We start from the raw sequence: 19,120 nt of genomic DNA on the forward strand, positions 1-19,120 counted from the left end.
AACTCATAACCCACTAGTTACACTCATATAATAACAAATAACAATATTTGCAAGGTCAACATCAGCAAATTAAGTACCTAAACAACCTAAACAATTGTGATCCATACATTCTGTCGTCCAAACTTTGTACCCAAAGGTCTATACGTGCAATCTCCTAATAATTCAAAAAGTATTTAAGCAGGTAAAGACAAATTTAACTACTTAGTTAAGCCTAACCTACTAGGACGCCAAACAACTGTTGAAGAACTCTGAACCCAAAATTCTGGCTCCATGGGGTCGAATTATGATTGATATAGATAAAAAATTCATGGATTTAACCCTCCTTGTGTTAGAATACCTCCTCTACCTTGTCCCAAAGTTTGAAGCACCCGTTGGAGGATTTTTTGAGTAACCCTCATTTGTTTGTCTGAAAAAAGGTCTGAAATTTGATCAAAATTATTGTAACGATATGAAACTTTGAAAGGACCTTTTACTCCCTGCACTATTTAATAGTATATTTGAAATGTATATATACGCCCACGTGGACATTAAAAAAATTGCATAATTATAAATAGTTATGTGTCCACGTGAACACATATATATCTTTAAAATACACTATTAAATAGTGCAGGGATGTAAAAGGTCCTCCAAAAATTTTAGTATTGCAATAGCGAAATTTCAATCAAAGTTGAAGCATTTTTCAGACCCTTTTTCTTATTTTTATCACGAAAGAGGAGGTTCAAGTCTCTGCTCGATTGACTCCGCAATATTGGATGACACGCCACTATAGCGCCACCACCATAGAAAAAATATTCTCTTTATAGCCAGATGAAGTCAGCCCATGTCAATTTCAAAATCCGTGTTGTATCACCCCAATTTGAAATTTGTGGTATAATTCAAAAATTCCTAAAATTCCACACAAGGTGTCTTTGAATAAAGACACAACAAATCATTATGGTAAAAAGCTCAATTTGGATTCAATTATAATCTCATTTTTTTTTCTTATCTTTTAAAAATACTAATTATTACTTATTTTTCTAAAAAAAAGTTTTAAAAAATATTTTGATTTACAATAATAATATCATAAAATATTTATATTAAAGTACTCATTCTGGTCCTAATTACTTGTTTGCTTTTGAATTGACACATCTATTATGAAAATAATTATTGACATATTGAGTTTACTATTTTATTTCTATTAATTAAGAAGTTGATGAACTAGAAACTTAAGACATTTAAGATGTTATAGCTTTTTAAAAATAATTAAGGATATGATTAAATAAAAATAACTGCATTTCTTGATTGAGTTAAAATGAACAAGTAATTAACATAACTAAAAAAACAAAAGTGGATAAGTAAGTAATTAAGAACACGGAGGAGTGAATTTGAAGTTGACTAGTGAAAGCTACAAAGATATTCCCGAAAATCAATCTGTCATTAAACATTGTTCATTTAGGGAAGCTATTTTTCGGTGACGGTAAAATTTTGTTGCGACTGCAGAAAAGGGACCGACAAGAGGAACTTTGTTCTGAAGTTTCTTGTTCATCATCATTATTAATTCAATATCCAACAACAAACTTTTACTCAAATCTCCTTTTCTCTTATTCCCTTTTCTGAAAAATGGCTTCTTTTCAAATAGCTGATTTACTGAAATTCATATACAGAAATGAAAAGGGTTGTTGAGAACTTGTATTGTAGTGTGGCTGATTATGTATGAAAATTTGATGATTAGTTGTTTAACTATTGCTTGGCTTTTCTTTTTGAGCTGACACGAACAAAACATATGTCGAGAGATTTTGTTCAATCCACTTCAAGGTTGTGTTCTGATAAACTTTTTTGTTGTTGTTGTTGATTTGATTGTAGAATTTTACTTTTTTCCTTCACCCCTTTTATTGAGAGACCAAATAATTTGCTGGACCCTACTCATTTTGTTGGAGTTTGTTTGGCTCATATTTTTAGAGGTTGGTTTCCCAATGGTGTTTATTGCGGATCTTGAGCTGACCCGTTTGTATTTTGGGTTGGTCTCTGCTAAAAGATTTTGTTTTCAGATTAAGGATAGTTGGTATAATTGTTCCCTATGTTGAGGGTCTATTGATAACAGTCTCTTTATCTCTTCGACGTAGGGTAAGGTCTTCGTACAATCTATACTCTCCAGATTTCATTTGTGTGATTACATTGGGTATGTAGTTGTTGTTGTTATAGTTATTACCTATGCTGAGGGTCTAGCTAAAATTGCATCTCTTATCTCTACGAGGTAGGGATAAGGTATGCATACAATCTACCTACCTTATCCCGACTTCACTTGTAGGATTACACGGGGTAAGTTGTTGTAGTTATTTCCTATGTTGCTTGACTCTCCTAAAATGTTGCCGCATCCATGTCTGATCCTCCAAACTATTACATTTTTGAAGAACCCGAGCTACATAGGTTATTCCTATAGGGATGAAAAGTGCATACTGTAGATGATATTCTTGGTTAGTTTATCTTTACCGAAATGAAAAAGGAAGAAAGAAAAATTGGTATCAAGAGATAAATTTAGTCCAACCCATAGAATTTGGGGTTGATTTTGGTGATGTTTCTCATCTGGTTATCGTTTGCTTGGACCAAAGCTTATTGAAATGTGTATACTTGGAGGCTATTTATGCTTCAGAGTTAGATAGATCAATTCTCCTGAATTTAAAGAGACCATTTTGGTCAAAAACTGGATGGTTTAACTTGAACATTGTGTTATAAATGTCTCATCAAATGACTTCTCAGACTCTAGGACTCTCGAATCACTTCACATATTGTGTTATAAATATCTCTCTATCTCTTCAAGGTAGAGTAAGGTCTTCGTACAATCTATACTCTAGAAATTTCATTTGTGTGATTACATTGGGTATGTCGTTGTTATGGGTTTTGTTATAGTTATTCCTTATGCTGAGCGTCTAGTTAAATTTGCATCTCTTGTAGAGGTAGAGATAAGATATGCGTAACCTTATCCCGACTCCACTTGTAGCCTGTAGGATTACACGGGGTACGTTGTTGTTGTAGTTGTTCCCTATGTTGCTCAACTCTCCTAAAATGTAGCCGCAGCCAGGTCGGACACACTATTTTTGCATCCGCTGACATTTTTGAAGAATCCAAGCAACATAGGTTGTTCCTGAAGGGATCAAAAGTGCATACTGTGGGTGATAGTCATCGTTAGTGTAATCTTTACTGAAATGAAAAAGGAAGAAAAGAAAATTGGTAAGTGTAATGTTGGAGAGATAAATTTAGTCCAATCCGTAGAATTTGGGTTTGATTTTGGTGATGTTTCTCATCTGGTTATAGTTTGCTTGGACCAAAGCTAATTGAAATGTATAAACTTGGAGGCTATTTATGCTTCAATATCGGATAGACCATTTCTCATAAATTTAAATGGACCATGTTGGTTAAAATCGGACGGTTAAACTTGAAAATTGTGTTACAAATGTCTCATCAAATGACTTCTTAGACTTTAGAACTCTCGAATCACTTCACACATTTTTTTTTCCTGTTATCATTCTTGTTCATATAAGTTGCAATTTCAAATATTGATAAACTAGTCACGAGATATATGTTTGTATGTAGATGTGTCCATACGTTCGTGAGCATGTGCTTCTTGTCTCAATTATGCTCCACATATGCCTTCTTGTAGTTGTGACTTTAGTTTGAATTTCCGTACCTTTTCAAGATAGCAAAGATTCAAAATGAGGGTCAAGAAAAAATTCAAGGAATCACTCATTTTACATTGCAATGCAGGGGGCAGATTATTTCCAGTTGTAGTAGGGTGCCTTCTTTTCCTTCACCTTTTCTCCTTTGCTCATCAAAGAAATGCGCAAAGTGAGGAGACTCACTTAAGTACAAACCAGCGCACACAGTTTAACATACTTGAAAAGGTCGAGGAGGAAAATATACAGCTTCCACATCCCAGGAAGCGATCCACGCGTGCTGCCAAACGGAAGCCTAAACGGCCAACCACCTTCATTGATGAATTCCTTGACGAGTCTTCCCAGCTAAGGCATGTGTTTATCCCTGATCAGAGGACTGCTGTGGATCCTAGGAAGGATTATGCGAATGATACTTACTATTACCACCCAGGAAGAATATGGTTGGATACAGAGGGGAACCCGATACAGGCTCATGGGGGAGGCATTCTTTATGATTCAAGGACAGAAATGTATTATTGGTATGGAGAGTATAAAGATGGCCCCATTTATCATGCTCACAAAAGAGGAGCAGCAAGGGTAAGTTTTGGACTTGATGCATCGGTTACAAGTTCATTTTTTTTTCTGTAACACCATCATTGTGTTTCCTATAACTGCTTCTCTACATCTTGTAGTCTAGGTGATTCTCCTCACTTCTTGTTTGTTATATACAATGTGCTTGAATAAAGGATACTTTAGAATGGGAAAATGTAAAGAGATCTTCAGCCCCTCTACACTCTTTAACAAAATATCTGCATGACGTCTTGCCTGTGTTCTTCTTTAGATAGTGAAGAACATAATTTTAGTCACCTGTGAGGCCTCGTCTGTGCTAGAACACTTGCGGTCCTTTTCTCCATTCATTGCTTATGCATCTGCATCCTTCCTGACTACTTTTCCATCATTCTATATGTTAATCATCCATTTGTGTCCATAGTGAAATTAAGACAATTATGCAGCAGAGAATACTATTATTTTTTTGTGCGTGTGAGATAAAATCACCATCTATAGGTTCTCTCAATTCTGCATTTCTTCACTTGGCTTTACACATTTACAAAGCTAGAGCTAACCCCTGTCCAGTTCCTGGCAGAGCTAAGGAGGCTTCAATCCTTACTCTTTATCCCCATCTTTGTGGTCTTTTCCCTGGTGTTCTTTGGTCTCAAATGGTTTTGCCAAAGACTAATTTCTCGCAACATTATTGAGGAACTTGAAACATTTCCAATACAAGCAGCAGCTCCTGCTTCCATCAATGATGAACTTACATAATGAAAGTTGTTCAATTGACACACCAACGTGGCCTTATATTCTCAATATGGGGCTGTTATAAATAATGATAGTGCTGTGTGGAAAAGAAAGATCCATTTGCCCACCAAAATTGAGGATAAACTAAATAGGAAGGAAAAATAACGAGAAAAAAAAAGGAGAAGAAGAAAGTAATGATAGACGGAGCAAGTATGAAGAGACATTGATGCATCTAGGATCCGTGGTCTACGATTTTACTGTTCTGATCAAATGATAGATGGTGCGAGGATGATAAGACGAGGAAAAAATTGACAATGGAGTGAGTAGGCAGTGATATTGGTGCGTCTAGGATCACATGATCTACGATTTCAGTATCTTGATCTAATAATTCATCAGAGGTAAGGAGATCATTTGCTGTCTTGATCTCTGAAATTTTAAAATACTGTCCCATTCCTGTTTAACTAATGAAATTTAAGAGATGTGACATTTAAATTTGGAAGAAAAATTCTATTGCCTCTTCTCCTCGTTGATATATTTATCCTATGAATCTTATGTTGTAACGTGATTATGTAAGGCTTGCACATCTTCTGAAAATTCCCCTTCTAATTGCTGTTGTGTCTATGTCTACAATTATAGTGTGGTAATATTGAGGCAAAAAATTATGGGAGCTTGTGTATGAAAATAAAGGCTAGCACTTTATAGTCAATAAGAAAGAAAGCTCGTACTAGTTTTTTGCTTGCTGGGTCATTTTTTATGCTTTGTTTTATAATGGTATAAAATATTATCTCATTTCCTGCTAAAATGAGATTATTTTCTAATCCAAGAGTAGGTATATCTTGTTGTGCCAGTTGGAACTTTAGGAATCGTTGGCAGGCAGGATGCGAACATTGGTAGCTGAGTTTGGGAATCTCAAACATTGTAGAGATAAGGTTTATAGGCAAATATCGCGTACATAAAATGTGGCCTAGGTGTTGCTAATTTTGATTATTACTAGACTAGATTTTGCTGTTCTAATGATGACGGAAGTTTTGCATGGCATTAAGTGCTTTGGTGAAATTATGAGAATGTATCTCATGTTCGTAGCCCAGAAAACAAATTCTTCATATCATTTTCCTCAAATACTGTTTAAATCAGGTAGGTACTGGGAATTTTGTTAGTTCCTTCACAGCTCATCTCTTATTGATTACTCAACATTGGTGCTCTTATAAGCTGTTTGACGAAGGCCAAATATTTTTTCTTGCCTGGCACTCTGTAAGGTATTCAGCTTTTCATCTCCATTCTTTTGTCCTTGTAGGTTGATGTCATTGGTGTCGGTTGCTATTCATCTAAAGATTTGTGGACTTGGAAAAATGAAGGCATTGTTTTAGCAGCTGAAGAAAAAAACGAGACACATGATTTATACAAATTGAATGTGCTAGAGAGGCCAAAAGTAATTCACAATGAGAAGACAGATAAATATGTAATGTGGATACATATTGATGATGCGAACTATACCAAAGCTTCGGTAGGTGTTGCTACTAGTAATTTGCCTACTGGCCCTTTTAATTATTTGTATAGCAAACGGCCTCAAGGATATGATAGCAGGGACATGACACTGTTCAAAGACGATGACGGTGTAGCATATCTGATTTACTCATCGGAACACAACAAGGACCTTCATATTGGTCCACTGAACGAAGAATATACAGATGTGACGGACAACACGAGAAAGATTCTTATCGGACAACACAGGGAAGCAACTGCTCTATTTAAGCACCAGGGAACATATTACATGATCACATCTGGCTGCACTAGTTGGTCTCCAAATGAGGCCCTTGATCATGCATCCGAATCAATTATGGGGCCTTGGGAGACCATTGGAAACCCATGCATTGGCGGGAACTAGATTTTTCGACTAACTACTTTCTTTGCTCAGGGTACATTTGTGGTTCCTTTATCTGGGGTACCTGGTCTTTTTATTTTTATGGCGGATAGGTGGAATCCGGTTGACTTGAAGGATTCGAGGTATGTGTGGCTACTGTTAACAGTGGGCAGACCTTTAGACCATCATCCCGAGTATAGTTTCGGGCTCCCTTTGTGGTCTAGAGTATCTATATATTGGCATAAGAAATGGAGACTTCCTTATAGGTAACAACGAAAAATGTAAATAGAGGTATTAAACTCTAATTATTATTTTTTTGTAAAACATGTTCTGTATTCATCCACAACATGTGTTGGAGTTACTACTGTTGATTTAAAAAAAGGATCATTATAGGTGTAAATTTGTAGAGTTTGAGCTGATGGACCCAAATTTTTTTCTATGAAATATACACACTGCAATTCTTGAGCTAGAATCACTTCTTTTTTCTTAGTGTTGGGATTTGTTTCTGATAACAACATAATATACGATATAGTCCCACAACCACAAGTATAAATAGTTACAACAACTAATTCTTTTAGACACTCGAACTAGTTATTACATATACACGATCTAACTTAGCAATGTCTCGTAAAAAAAGCGGAAAAAATTACTTCTTTCAATTTCAATTCATGTGACTTTTCCTTTTTCTTGTCAATTTTAAAGCGAATGACATCTTCAATGAAGTTTTGCAAACGTAATCTTTAATGTTTACATGACTTGAAGAATAAAGAGGTTTTGTTGCGGGGAGGAGTGATTTTGTTAATATATTCATTCTAACTATCTTGTCAAATTATATATATATATATATATATATGTATGTATGTATATATATATATATATTTTACTTTTTTTGTAATTATTATTAATTTTTTCTTCAAATGGACAGATTTTATGTGGGGGTTCAACCACAAATTCTATACTATTTTATTTTATTTATTTTGTCATATTATTCACAATTTTTAATGAATGAGTAAATCTTACATCCATAATATTAGGACAGTTGAAGTTGGTCCCTACTTGTTAAGTAGTAAACCAATGGATTACATTAATAAACAAATAAAATCCCAAAATAGCCACTTTTTAAGAGTAATTTCCCTAGATAGTCACCCATGTTTGAGAAATTACCTAAGAATATCACTTATGTTGACTACAATATCATCCAACTTTACCTATTTTTCTCAAACTATACTTGACACAAAAAATATATTATCTCTCTCCTATTAGGATGTCATGTCACATTATTTATTTTTTTATTATTAAAAAGATATGCTCTAAACCTATTTAAACATTAGATGCAATATGTTTTTTTTTAAAAAAAATATTTTTTCTATTTATGTTTTTTGAAAATGTTTTGTTTTTTAGTTATATAAAGATAAATTTTAAAAATGAATAAAAAAGAATTACCCCATTTCTATAACTAACTATAGTGGACTGTTTTAACTATTTTTTTAAAAAAAGTTTTTTAATGATAATTATTATTTTTTAATATAAGTTTTTAAATTAATTTTTTAAATAATAATTATAGTTTTTTTATGTGCACTTTTTTTTTCTTCTATTTAGATAGATATTTCTACATTCCATTTTGTTGGAGCATTCCCTAAAATCACTGAAAGTGTGATAAATATAAATAGACGTTAGTTTTCATTTTTTAACCTTAAAAATTGAAATTTGAAGCATTTGAAGATCTTTCATTTTTTCCCCTGTAATAGTCATTATTGTTTTTATAAAAAAAAGTTCAATTTCAATTTTTTTCTTTTAAAATTGAAATTAGAGGCATTTAAAAATCATCCATTTTTTTGTCGTTACAGTTTTTTTTAACAAAAGAACTTTTATTTTCTATTTAAAATAGTTGTATTAAAATTTCTATTTTTTTAATTATATTTTTAGAGCATATTTAAAATACTTTTCGAAAAATTAAAATTCTTGAATATTTGTGGTGCTGACATGTAACACTTTTTACTTCTCCTATTATATATAGATAGATATTTTTTAAAAAAAATAGACAAATCCACATATTATACCCAGTAAAAAAAATTACATCAAGAATTGTAATATGAGCTCCTTCGCTTCTTCAAGAAAATATGTGGGTTCTTCCTATTCTTTAAAAGAATTAGAAAAATATTAATAATAAGTTAAAAAATGTGACATGACACCTAGTAGGAGAGAAATAATGTATTTTCTTGTGTCAAGTATATTTTGAGGAAAATAGGCAAAATTGAGTGATGTTGTAGTCCTAAAACAAACATAAGTGATATTCCTAGGTAATTTCCCAAACATGGGTGACTATCTAGGGAAATTACTCAACTTTTGAACCGCGAGCCAAACTTTAGTACTCCCCCGTCTGGTATTGTTTGTCATGGTTTCTATTTTTAGAGTCAAAATATAAAAACTTTGACTAATATTTTAAGATGTACTTTTTCATCATATTAATATGCAAAAAATTGTAATTTATAGTACTTTTTATATAATTTTAGAATATCTATTTTTTTTGTTTAATTATCGAATTAATATGATCTAATTTTCCTTTAAAATTTAGTCAAATTGACTTTCGATAATCTTAACATGACAAATAATTCTGGACGGAGGGAGTATCATCTCACTATTCAAATTTAGACACTTTTTAACGTAATTTTTTTAAGAAAAATTTTCTTATCTAAATCATGAAAATCCTTATGTACAAATAATATGTCGAAGTTTGAATTTTTTACAAGTGAACTCCACCATACTATACCCTATCACCGTATATCGAAGTTTCAACTTGATTTTAAAATAAATTTTCTACTTAAACTCCAGAAATTAATAAACATAAAAGGTTAGAACTCATGACATTATTTTGAACTTAAAAGAAATAGGGCAACTTTCACATATAGCAAATGAAAAATTCATATTTGTATACTATAGCAAAGTTTGCATAATTGCGCTCCATAGCAAACATAGAAACTGTATAATTCGCTATACATATACAGTTGAAGCAAATTGTATAAAACGAAGTGTATAAAACAAGAAAGAGAAAGATACTTAGACAGAGAACTATATAAAAACGAATTGTATTATTATAAGTGTATAACGATTATATACAATTTGAATTTGTATAAAATGAGAAAGAGAGAAAGAAAAAAGGGACTTGACAAGGAATATACAATTGAATCGAATTGTATAAAACGAGAAAGAGAGAAATTAGATACAATTTAAAAATTGTATAAAACGAGAAAGAGAGAAAGACAAAAGAAATTGGGCAGGGGAGTATTTTTATTGTATAATTATAAGTGTATAGGACGAAAATATATGTACTTGCATGTGTATATACAATTTTCTCACGCTTTATACAAATAGAAATGCAATTTATACATTTCGCTTCTGTTTGTATAAGTGAGAAAGGCGAGGGTGGCGAGCGAGATTTGGGAGAGTGACGAGTGAGATCTGGAAGAGGGGAGAGAGGGGAACAAAAATATATGTATTTATACAATTTTCTCTGCTTTATACAATTAGAAACAATTTTTATACACTTGTGTTTGTATAAAAAGTGAGGAAGCAAGCGAGAGATTGGAGGAGAGTGGCGAGCGAGATATTTGGGAGAGAGGCGCCTGACAATTTTTTGCAAACGTTTGCTATGGAGCACAATTAAATCAAATCCTAACTACTCCATTTATTTAAGGTTATTAGTTTGCAATTATATACATTTTTCCTAAAGAAATATCACGAGTGAAATAATAAAAGTTATTATTTCACTCGTGACATTTCTTTCAAATTCCCAGAGTTTTCAAACCCCAATCTTTTAAATGGGCCGAGTCCAATAATGGGTAAATCAAAACAAAGGCCCAATACATAACCCTAGTTTCACTATCCCCAATCTTCTCCCTATAAGAACCAAAAAAAACCCTAAATTCATCTTCTTCATCAGCCGCATTTACAGAGAAAAAGCTGTAGTGTGAGAATCCAATTCTGCAACAATGAAGTACAATCCAAGGGTTTCCTCATCTCGCCGCAAGAGCAGAAAGGCCCATTTCACTGCTCCATCAAGCGTTCGCAGGGTGTTGATGAGCGCACCGCTTTCATCTGAGTTACGTGCCAAGTACAACGTCAGATCTATCCCGGTAAGGAAAGACGATGAAGTTCAAGTAGTAAGAGGAACCTACAAGGGCCGTGAAGGAAAAGTTATGCAAGTGTACCGTAAGAAATGGGTTATTCACATTGAACGTATAACTAGAGAGAAGGTTAACGGATCTACTGTTAATGTTGGTATTAATCCATCTAAGGTTGTTGTTACCAAACTCAGACTCGATAAGGATCGTAAGTCTTTGTTGGATCGTAAGGCTAAGGGTCGTGCTGCTGCTGACAAGGATAAGGGTACAAAGTTCACTGCTGAGGAGGTCATGCAGACTATTGATTAGATTTAAAGTCGTCTTTCTTCTATCTCTGCTGAAGAGAGGTTATATCAGTACGTTTTTGGTTTATTAGGGTTTTTGACATCTCTGAATTTTTGGGTTTATTTGATGTTATAATTGAATGTTGCTGAAAGTTGTTAATTTTGGGTTGATCAATATAACTCAAGTTAAAGATTTTAACTTGTGTGCCTACTTCACTTTATTTATGGTTCTTTCTGCCAGAATGATTGCTTCAACCAGTTTGTGCTTTGAATATAATTTGTGCAATGTTTGGTGACTGACATGATAATTGTTTATTTGGAAGTTATAGATATGTAGTTTCCGAGGTAATTAATGAACTACATAGCTTCTAAACTTAAAGAGTTGTTCGTAGTGTATTCTTAGTTTGTACTTTATGAAAATTATGTTAAGCTTGCATGTTCAGTTTTGTTCAAGATATGTAGATTTATCTATAGTCCTGTGTGGTTCATTGCAAGCGTTGTAAATTCTTTGTTGTTCACTATATTGTGATTGAAATTCTGCATCCTATTCTATTAATAGGATAACCCAAAAAGAGTGGGAGGGATAAATAGGATATATAGTGCGGCAATGCTTGCTAGTTTGGGATTCAGTCCTGGTGTCTTGAATCCATTAATAGCTTGATATCTCAGGGTTGTGGGATTCTTCCTCTGAAGAAATGACAGGAAGTGAATAAAGTAGGTTTTGTAGTTGTTCCATTAATAGGGTCATCCAAATAGAGGGGAGGGATAAATAGGATTCAGAGTGCTGATCCTAACTAGTTTGGGATTGAGTCCTAGTGTCCTGAATATATTAGGAGGTTATATCTCAGGCTCATTATGTTCTTCTCAAGAGATGGCAGGAAGCAATTAGAGCAAGTGAAACAATTGTTGGGAAGAGAAAGGAAAACTGATGGAAAAGATGTGTAAATGAGAGTGCACATCATATCTGATCTTTTTTCGCCCGCATCCGACCTAAGCATTTTGTTCCAATGGAGTTAGTGGAAAAGATGGTTTAGGTTGCTTTGAAATTTGACTTTTTAATAGAAAATAGAGCTATGAGTCTGAGAACTACAGCGTTGTTTAGTCTGTCTTAAAGTTGAAGGTCTAGGTCTGGATTTGGAACCGGAGGTGGTTGTTGATGTAACACTGCTGAAGTACCAGGCGACTAACAAGGATAATGGTACACAGATTTCACTGCTGAGGATGTCATGCAGACTGTTGATTAGATTTAAAGCCTTCTTTGTTCTATCTCAGCTGAAGAGAGGCTGTATCAGTACATAGTTGGTTTATTAGGGTTCTTGATCTTTGAATCTTTTGGTTTTTTTCTTCTGTTAATTAAATGATGCTAAAAGTTGCTAATTTTGGTTGTGATCAATATAAAATTTAAAGATTTAAACTTCTGTATCTGTTTCACTTTATTTATGTTTCTTTCGGCAGGAATGATTGCTTTAACCAGTTTGTGCTTTGAATATATATATCTGTGAAATGTTTAGTGATTAAAATTGTTAAGAATGCCTTCTTATTAGTTAATAGATATGTAGTTCTGAGGTAATTAAGAAATAGCATTAGAGTTGTTTGTAGTGTATCCTTGGCTTGTAAGTAACGAAAGTTAAGTTCTTGTAAGTAACGAAAGTTAAGTTCAGCCTACATGTTTTGGTTCAGGGGAATATGTAGATTTAGCTCTAGTCCATGTGGCTGATTGTGCAAGCATTGTAGTTATTTTTGTTTACTATATTGTGATCTTAGGTTTGTATGTGTTCTATCAATAGGATCAGCCAAATAGAGGTGAAAGGATAAATGAGATTGAGTTGTAGTGTCTTTTGAATCTAGTAATAGGTTTATATCTTGTGCTCATGAGATTCTTTTTCTGAAGAACTGGCTGGAAGTCCAATGAGCAAGTTTTGCATTTGTTCTAGTAGAGGAGATGTCTAAATAGGATTCATATCGTTGACTCTAACTAGTTAGTGTTTTGAATCTATTAGGAGGTTTATATCTTGGGCTCATAGGATTCTTCTTAAACGAGGCAGGAAGTGAATAGAGCAAGTCAAACACTATAGTTGGGAAGAGAAGAAGGGAAAACAGATGGAAAATATGTGTGAATGTTTAGACGCACCATATGTTTGGAATAACAATGTTCCATGTTGTATTTAATCTTTTCTGCCTGCACCCAACCATTTTGTTCCAAAGGATATTGGTAAGTTTAGTTTTTTTGTTCATGTTAGATCTGTTTTTCAATAGAAAAATGGAGCGAGCTTTAAGTCGATGACAACTTGATCATTGTTTGAATTATCTGGTTAACTGAAAAAGTGAGTTTAGGGTGAGATTTGGAAGCAGAAGAGCAAAAGGTTAATGCGATGAGCCGGCAGTGATGCTAAAGCCCTTGGGGTATCAGGTCTCTGATCCAATATGAGTATTTGGGTTGTGAATCCATGGAGCTGGGGAATGTTTGTGATGATTGTTGATTAGCTTAGCTGAGTGTGCCCTTTAAAATTTAGGTTACCTATTTATCATCCCACTGATGTATCAAATATCGCGCATTATGTGTCTGACAAAATGATGAGACTAGTCCTTAATTTTTGTGGGTCCGGAGTCAAAACACAAAATCACAAACGGCATATCAAAAAATTAAAATCGATAGAGTGAAATTGCTAGCCATGTCTTTGAACAACATTAAGATCGTTAAGATATTCGATTAAAATCACTGCTTTTTTTTTTTGAAAAAACTGAAATTGCTACCCTTTTTCCTCAATTTTTTTTTGATAAACTTAAATCGCTGCATGGACAGCAATTTCCCTCAAATTTGATGATATAATGAATAGAACCCTCACACTTCCATCCCCTTTTCTCCTTCGTCCAAAGTTTTCTTTAAAAAAAAGTAGCAATAATTATAAAAAGCAGAGAAAAATGTCAAATGTAAAGAGTGAGCGATTTCAGTTTTCCAAAGAAAAAAATATTTGGAGGCAAAATGCTCTGCTTATGTAGCGATTTCAGTTTCTTCGGAAAGACATAACAAATTGCTGCTCCAACAGCGATTTTAATAGAACTTTTGCGCAAAGGTGTTAATTTTGTTAGAAAGATATCCCTTTTGTTTTTATATACAGGTTATGTTTTTTGAGGAAAAAAATTGTTGATTTGGCTCCGGAAAATAAGGCTGTTTGGTTTTGATAAAATGTCATCTAATTTGAACCAAAATAAGGTTGTTTTTTTCTCTTTTTGATTTGTTTATTGTTTTGATGTGGTATTTTTTCGGTTGTATCATATACAAAAACCACATGTTTTGTATTGTATAGTTATATTTGAACGATAAAAAAAGAGTCCATAAGTATGTGTCAAATTGGTAATCACCTGATTTAAAAAGGATGTGCCATATTCGAGGACAATTTCTGTATTGATGACATACATACCCACCCTCCTAAAGATTTTTTGATCTCTGAATGTATACAAAATAATGTGTAACATGTGCAAAAAATATGACACTTTTGGTTTCCACATTCTTAAAACTAAACGGTTTCCTACCAGGAGCAGAGCTAGGTTCAGCGGAGAGGAGTTCAATTTGATTTTCATTTTCAAGTATAAATAAAACAAACACGTACTCAAAACTTGAACAAAATACGTCCACCACCATATTTGTTTGGATATGATTTGATATTTGTGCTCAATTTCAGCAAAATACTTCTCTTTAAAAGATATTAGCTAATCGCACTTGTTTACTTTTGAAGACAAGTAACAAATATTTTCTTTCATATCAAACACTACTACGTTTTTCTCCGCTAGGAGGCTGTTTATTTGCATTATAACCTATTCTCAATTTCACACAAAAGAAAACTATTGCCTGAAGGTCTCTAAATAATCTTTCATTTAACCAATCAATGTAATTAGATGGATATGACTATCCTGACGAAAACAAAAACACTTACTCAGGTAACTCTGGACTTCTTACGTTAAAAAAAAATTGCTCTCTCAAAACAGGGTAAAGACAAATAGAAAACTGTGAAATGCCACAAGCTGGTCTATTTTGGGAACCACCTATAGGAACAGATCCATTCCTGAAAAAAAAAGAAAGAAGTGTCTATGAACTTACTTATTGAGCGCCTCCTTTCACGTGCCACCCCAAAGAATTTCCTTTGTGTGAGTTCACGAATGGCAGGCTGCTGTCCTATCAAGGCTTAAGAGCTAGTGCCACGCCAAACTTGGGAGTCTTATCCAAGGCTTTGGTGTCGAATTCACTAGAAATAGTCAACAATGACTTTGGAATCACCTCATGCTGCAACACAGCCCCCAAACTTCCATGATTGTTGAGCTTGAGTTTCACAATTGTCAAGCAATCCACAGCATAGGACCCTCCAACTGTAAATGTATTCTCATTTGTGGAGAATCGTCTAGTGATTTCACCTGTAGCAGCTGTCGTCTTCAGTGCATCCATATGATGTATATACGATGCCTTTATGGTGTCCCCTTTGTCTCCTCTTAAGGCCAAAAAAAGAGCAACAAATATCACAAACTCAAATCTTTTTCTAACGGCACAAGTTATGGACATTTATGCTTAAACTTACAAGATTATAGCAGCACAGGAATCTGGTTTTGTCACGCTAATGCCAGCAGTATACTTTGTTAGTTTACTTGTTGCAGTCTCATAACTTGCCTCTGCACCAAGAGCAAAAGTTGGAGTACCAAGTGTGATTGAAAGATCTACTGCAGGGCATTGTTTCAGAGCAACAGCAGTGGTGAAGGTTGCGTGATGGTGAAAATACTGAGTCTCTAGCTGAAAAAAAAAAGAAAGCGCAAGACAAGTTTTGAGAAGGGAGAACTCTTTTATCATTTCTAGCAATGGACCCAAGAAATGAGCCCAAAAGAGATGGAAAGATCTTACCCTGCCAGAACTGTAGTCAGGGAATTTCAGAGAGGCAATGGTTTTTGTGGATGGGACGATGTCAGTCAAAGTAAGAGTTGTTAAAATCTGCAGGAAGATAGAAATGTGAAGGATATCCAGCAAAAACAAACATCATTAAGAACATCAAGGCGTGAGCAACACACATTTGATCCTGTATCAACTTTGACATCAATCAAAGTGTTCTTATATTTGTACAGCGCTCCTACATCTCCAGTTGAAAGCCCTCCTTTCTTCACTGCGGTTGATGTAAGGGCCTGCACTAAAAAATCGTGATTAGAGAACATGAAATTTGGTCTCCATAGATCTATTGCTAAAATAATTTAATAAGAAGATAACTACTGCACAGAAGAAATAAATGATTGACCGAAAAGATCTGAAACTATGTATTTTTTTTTTGATAACGTGAAGTATTATTGAAACAGTACCTAGAAGGTACAGAAGGATACATGACATGAAACAAGACCCAGCCAGAAAATCTGCTATTGTTCTTTACTTAACTCCAGAAAATCCATGTACTGATCTGGATTAACTACATATTGCTATTACACCAGAAGTACAGGTTCTGTACACATCTATATTTAACTCTAGGAATGTGCTCTATGCCCTTCAAAACAAGCGTTGTTCCTTTCCAACCAGATTGTCCGGAAGTTGTAGAGTGGGATAGTCCTCCATCTCTGTTTCAGCCTACTAGGAACCTTTTGAACTTGCCAGTTTTCTATACCTTAAATCTTTTGACATCACCCAAGAGATGCCACAAATGCTTTGGAAAAGACATAAATAATCAATCAAACATAAGGCATCACCCTAAGGACAAAACACTAGCAAGGTTTTTGCAATTCCAGAATCATGTCTTGAAGAAAGCGATTATAGTGGAGTTCTTCAATGTGTTGCGCAAAAGGATTTGAATTGAGAAGCTTCTTCATGGTTTCTAGCAATAATTACTTGTTAACTTTTTAAGCATGAATTTGCCCATCAAGATCATATTTTTCAAGAAACTATATCAATGGGATTATAAGATCAAATACCAATGTGAGTAGGGTACACATCATGACAACCTTTCTGCTGACTGAAACATGGTATTTAAGTGAAAGCAGGGTAGAGAGGAGGGCCAATATTCCCTGGGTTTCAAACATGTGGACCAACTATGGATGGGCATCTTAAGAATTACTATAAATGCAAACTTCATTACTTATGAAAAAAAAAGATCTTATATGAATGCACATTTTCTTCCATGTATGTCTCTAATTCAAATTGGACGACTTGTACAAACTCTAAAATAATGCTGGTTTCATTGAACAAAATGGAATGAGTTGAGTTTTCAAGATGGGAGAAGCAACCTTAAACACAAATATGCCCAGCAAAGATTTGGCAGATAAACAATGAAGAGACAATGGAAGATATTCTGTGTCTCATCAAACAAGGATTACTACTAAAACATCTCGCAGAACACATCAGAGTTCTTTGTCTCTGTTTTAAATTTAGAAGGTGATAACTGTAACCAATGCTTCTTCCAAATAAAATTTAGTGAATGAAAAGTTGAAAACTACTGCCAAGTTACTATTCAAACAAATGGAGGTTCAACTAATGGTCTACGTCCCAGGCTCCAACAGGTTTTAAGTATGCAGTCAGTATTAGCTGTTTTTCCTCATAAAAAAGGAACCGATTGATGCACTAACAGTAAGGAAAAATATGCTCTACATGACATCTATGTTTAATACAACAAAAACACAGGAATAGAGTGATTGGACCTGACTTTTGAGGAAAAGTGCAATTATTTCTCAAGGTAAGTCAAAGAGAACAACCGAAACTTATATATGATAAAGATTGAAAAGTAATGTATCTAATTACTCTGTCCATAGTCAAATTGAGAATACTCCTTAAAAGAATCACTCGTATCCTCCAAACAGGAAACTAGAATTCAATTCATTTTGACATAATCAGTTTCCTGGTTATGAAGATCGATTATCTAGTATTACACTATTACTAAACGACACTTCCTATATATCCTCATAGTGTTCTCTTTATTGAGCTTACCAGCCGAATACAATTTTCTATGCATTATTTCAATAGCAATATGGCACAATTAATTTTCATTTGGCAAATACTATCATTACCAAAATGGAGAAGAAGTAACACAATGAAACCAACACAAATATGCTTGATATAATAAACAAAAATTATTCACATCAATTAACGCACCATAACATCTCGAGATTTTTTCTCGTCAATCTCATAAGATTCCACACATAAATTAGACAAAGAAAATGCCATATACTGATATATACATTCGAAAGTAGCCATTCCCTTCACCAAATTTGAAAAAAAAAATAAGGAAAAAACACTTGGAATTTCGAAATCTGGACAGATAGACCTCTAATAGCAACTCAAAGTGCACATAAAAACTCTCAAAAAAATATATGAAAACTAATATGCAACAAATAGAGATAAAACAGAACAAATCATACCACTCCTGTGTCACTGTAGGTAGAGATGGACAATTTCTGATCGGAGATATAATCCTTCGTCAGCAGATCTATCAATTTAAACAGCACAACATTTCATCTTTTGATTATTCAAAAACATTCCTAGTTGTAGAACATCAATTAAAAATCGAGAAAAATTACCTTTGGCCTTCTTGCCGATATCAGAGAACAATCCAGGTCCCATAATCGTGAGCAAAGTGAAAATCCAATTCCAATTCGATCGAGAGAGAGAGAGAGAATTGGTGTTAGCGTTGTGGAAATGCGAAGAAAAAAGGAGAGAGAATGGAGGCTTATTTTAATTTAACACAAGAACCGTGACCCGTTATGCTCGCCATCGTCAACTACTGACCGTCCATCACTCCTATTCCCATTTTTCTATTTTATTAGACTCTATTTTTCGAAAATATTTTTTAAATTTCTCTCACTTTTATTATTATGAAATAAGATCTTCACTTCAACCCGCGATCCACATAGTGATTCCACTTACAACCTTAACCTTGACCCCGACTCCAAAACTTGAATCCCGACCTCAGACCC

General features: G+C 34.0%; 2 protein-coding genes and 1 pseudogene across 2 annotated transcripts; 2 read left to right on the forward strand and 1 right to left on the reverse strand.

Annotated features, from left to right (window-relative positions):
* The first annotated feature begins 3,689 nt into the window (after positions 1–3,689).
* On the forward strand, positions 3,690–7,071 carry LOC107013151 (annotated as a pseudogene).
* Positions 7,072–10,700: 3,629 nt separating this feature from the next.
* Positions 10,701–11,412, forward strand: LOC107015465 (60S ribosomal protein L26-1-like). The gene has a single exon (XM_015215740.2). It carries the CDS (start codon positions 10,776–10,778, stop codon positions 11,214–11,216), a length of 441 nt encoding a protein of 146 aa, XP_015071226.1. The 5' UTR covers positions 10,701–10,775; the 3' UTR covers positions 11,217–11,412.
* Positions 11,413–15,037: 3,625 nt separating this feature from the next.
* Positions 15,038–18,934, reverse strand: LOC107012300 (mitochondrial outer membrane protein porin 2-like). Its single transcript, XM_015212100.2, has 6 exons — positions 18,725–18,934; positions 18,566–18,633; positions 16,244–16,354; positions 16,080–16,166; positions 15,763–15,971; positions 15,038–15,675 (listed from the first exon to the last, which is right to left on the reverse strand). Exons 1-6 carry the CDS (start codon positions 18,765–18,767, stop codon positions 15,369–15,371), a joined length of 825 nt encoding a protein of 274 aa, XP_015067586.1. The 5' UTR covers positions 18,768–18,934; the 3' UTR covers positions 15,038–15,368.
* Positions 18,935–19,120: the final 186 nt, after the last annotated feature.

The sequence above is a fragment of the Solanum pennellii genome, chromosome 3 (genome assembly GCF_001406875.1).
Source record: "Solanum pennellii chromosome 3, SPENNV200".
NCBI classification, from domain to species: domain Eukaryota; kingdom Viridiplantae; phylum Streptophyta; class Magnoliopsida; order Solanales; family Solanaceae; genus Solanum; species Solanum pennellii.

What these genes read in the sequence shown, in the direction of transcription:
- LOC107012300 (XM_015212100.2), bottom strand. Translation starts at nt 18,767, where the DNA reads ATGGGACCTGGATTGTTCTCTGATATCGGCAAGAAGGCCAAAG. An exon ending in AAGTTGATACAGGATCAAAT is followed by an intron (nt 16,167 to 16,243) that starts GTGTGTTGCTCA and finishes ATCTTCCTGCAG; the next exon opens with ATTTTAACAACTCTTACTTT. An exon ending in CTGACTACAGTTCTGGCAGG is followed by an intron (nt 15,972 to 16,079) that starts GTAAGATCTTTC and finishes TTTTTTTTTCAG; the next exon opens with CTAGAGACTCAGTATTTTCA.
- LOC107015465 (XM_015215740.2), top strand. Translation starts at nt 10,776, where the DNA reads ATGAAGTACAATCCAAGGGTTTCCTCATCTCGCCGCAAGAGCAGAAAG.